General features: G+C 41.3%; 1 protein-coding gene across 1 annotated transcript in view; it reads right to left on the reverse strand.

The window, feature by feature from the left end:
- LOC137988901 (uncharacterized) overlaps window positions 1-2,500 on the reverse strand; it is a 4,905-nt gene that overhangs the window by 356 nt on the left and 2,049 nt on the right. Inside the window, exon 1 of the mRNA XM_068834845.1 lies at window positions 1-2,500. This exon is cut by the window's left edge and continues 356 nt beyond it; it is cut by the window's right edge and continues 2,049 nt beyond it. Coding sequence (XP_068690946.1) covers window positions 1-2,500 — 2,500 coding nt within the window.

Genomic DNA, 2,500 nt, shown 5'->3' on the forward strand with positions numbered 1-2,500 from the left:
CTGGCTTCAATCTGTCTTCAGGTAATTGGCCCATCACTTGCTGACTTGTTTTCTTAGCAAGTTTTTTGCAGATAACGCATCTGAACTTAATCGATTTTACCAACTTAAGGAGTTTGGGTATCCAATATTTGGTGCGCACTTTGCTGGCAGTAGTTAGAATGCCATGATGTCCTCTTGCATGAGTTTGTGCTACATAGAGATGTGAGAACGGATGATCATATGGTAGTAATATAACTTCGTTGTCACCGTAATTTGTTTGTAACTTTGCAGTACGACTGCTTACTACATAGATGCCGTCTTTGCGTGTGATAGGACACAAACGGTTGTACTTGCCATTTTCAATATCATTTCTCATGTTCTGCTGAATCTCTTTGATCCAGAAAATCTCTGACTTTTTAATATCTTCAGGTGTCAGTTCTTGCGTTGCGCTTTTAAATGACGGTTTGGGAAATTTGCTGTAAAATTTCAAAATTCTTGCAGTGACACGTAGTAGTTTGCCGTAACTCGAATATTTGGCGATGTCAATTCGTAACGCTAGGGTATCATGAGTTCCTTCTATCTTCGTTACCATTGTAGTCCGGATTACTTCGGATAGTTTTGGCTCCAAGTAATCACGAGTGATTGGCCACTTGTCTTCTGTTTGTTTAAGAAAATCGGGACCCTTTTGCCATGTGCTTTCAAGTCCAATGTCATCGGGCTTCCTGCCTCTTGTCAAACAGTCAGCTATGTTATATTTACTCTCTACCCAATACCAGTTTTCAGGGTTTGTTCCTTCCTGTATTTCACCTATTCTAGTGGCGGCGAACGTGTTGAACCCGTATGAGCTTTTCTGTATCATGGCATGTACAATCTGAGAATCTACGATGTGGTAGATCTTTTCAAAGCGATATCTACATTCCTTTTCTATGAACACTTTTAGGCGTTTGTTCAGTACCGCTCCACACAGTTCTATACGGTCAATGGACATCTTTTTTATTGGTGTAAGACGATTTTTGGACAGTATTAAATTGCTCTCAAATTGGTTATTCTTTCTTTGCCACCGTACATATGCACATGCAGCGTATGCGTCTTTGGATGCGTCACTAAACACAACGAGAATGGGGTCGCCAATAGCATCCATTGGTTTAAGGCATCTCGTAAATCTGATTTGATTCATGTCTTTCAAATCGTTGAAGAAAATAGACCAATTCTGTTGGTTTTCCTCGGGTATAGGGTCGTCCCAGTCAAGTTTCGGTTCAGTTCCCCACAAACGGCGTAAAAGAATTTTGGCCCTTACTGTAAATGGTCCTGCCAACCCTAGGGGATCATACACGCTGTTGATCTGTGACAAGATTATACGCTTTGTGAGCTGTTGGGGATCTTGGGTGGGGACGATATCGCTCGTAGACCTTGAAGTATGTATTCGCTTGGTAGTAAAGTTAACCTTGACTTCGAAACACAGTTGATCTTCTGATTGACTCCATTTAACTCCAAGTATCTTTTCTGTTTGTTCCTCGATCGGTATATTTGTTTTTTCTTGTCTGTCAGTATCGCTTGAGAACATCCACTCTTTGACTTCAAATCCTCCTTTAATAATAGCCTTCTCGATATCTTGAGTCAGTTTAATAGCTTGTTTGCGATCGTCCGTACTTTCGATTATGTCGTCCATGTACGTATTTCTTTGTATTATATCTGCTGCTTCTGGGTATTTCTCTCTTGACATCTCTGCGGTTTTTCTCAGAGCAACGGTTGCAATTGTAGCTGACGGCTTGTCACCGAATGAAACTCTGAGCATTATGTATGTGTCGGGTTCTCTTGTACTATCCATATTCCTCCACAGAAATCGGTGGGTGTGCTGATCTAACTCTGTCATCTTCACAGTGTGGTACATCTTTTTAATATCACCAATGAAGGCTACTTTATTCTCTCGGAAACGTATAAGGACTCCCAATAAGTTATTGAGTAGGTCAGGACCTTTAGCCCAATACTCATTCAAGATATGACCCATGTAATTGGCGCTGCTATTGAACACTATGCGCACTGGGGTAGATTTGGAATCAGGCTTGAGAACTTCATGATGTCCGATATAATGCACCGGTCCTTTGTAGAGTGTTAGTTCCTTTTTGGAGAGTTTCCTTGCAACTCCTCTAGTTACCATGTCTTTTATCTGGTTGTCATACACTTTTGCGTGTTCGGTGTTCCTTCTTAGACGTTTCTCGGTCGTTATCAGTTTCGCGAAAGCGACCTTCCGGTTGTCAGGAAGATTCTGAGGATCCTTGATCCAGGGATACTCAGCGACCCAGCGATTTTCCTCTTTGTTAAAGTTTAGATTTCGTTCGATTAGTTCCAGCTCTCGCTCTTCTTGAATAGTGCAGTCTTTCGCGCCTAAGGAACATTTTCCACATCTACATCCTCCACATTTCGGTTTGCATTCTACGCCAAGGTTCTCAATTTTGTAAAAGTCTTCTATATTGATTTTGCCTACAACTGTGTTGACTCTGGCATTGATGAAATCGTGATA

The sequence above is a fragment of the Montipora foliosa genome, unplaced genomic scaffold (genome assembly GCF_036669935.1).
Source record: "Montipora foliosa isolate CH-2021 unplaced genomic scaffold, ASM3666993v2 scaffold_434, whole genome shotgun sequence".
Lineage (NCBI taxonomy): Eukaryota > Metazoa > Cnidaria > Anthozoa > Scleractinia > Acroporidae > Montipora > Montipora foliosa.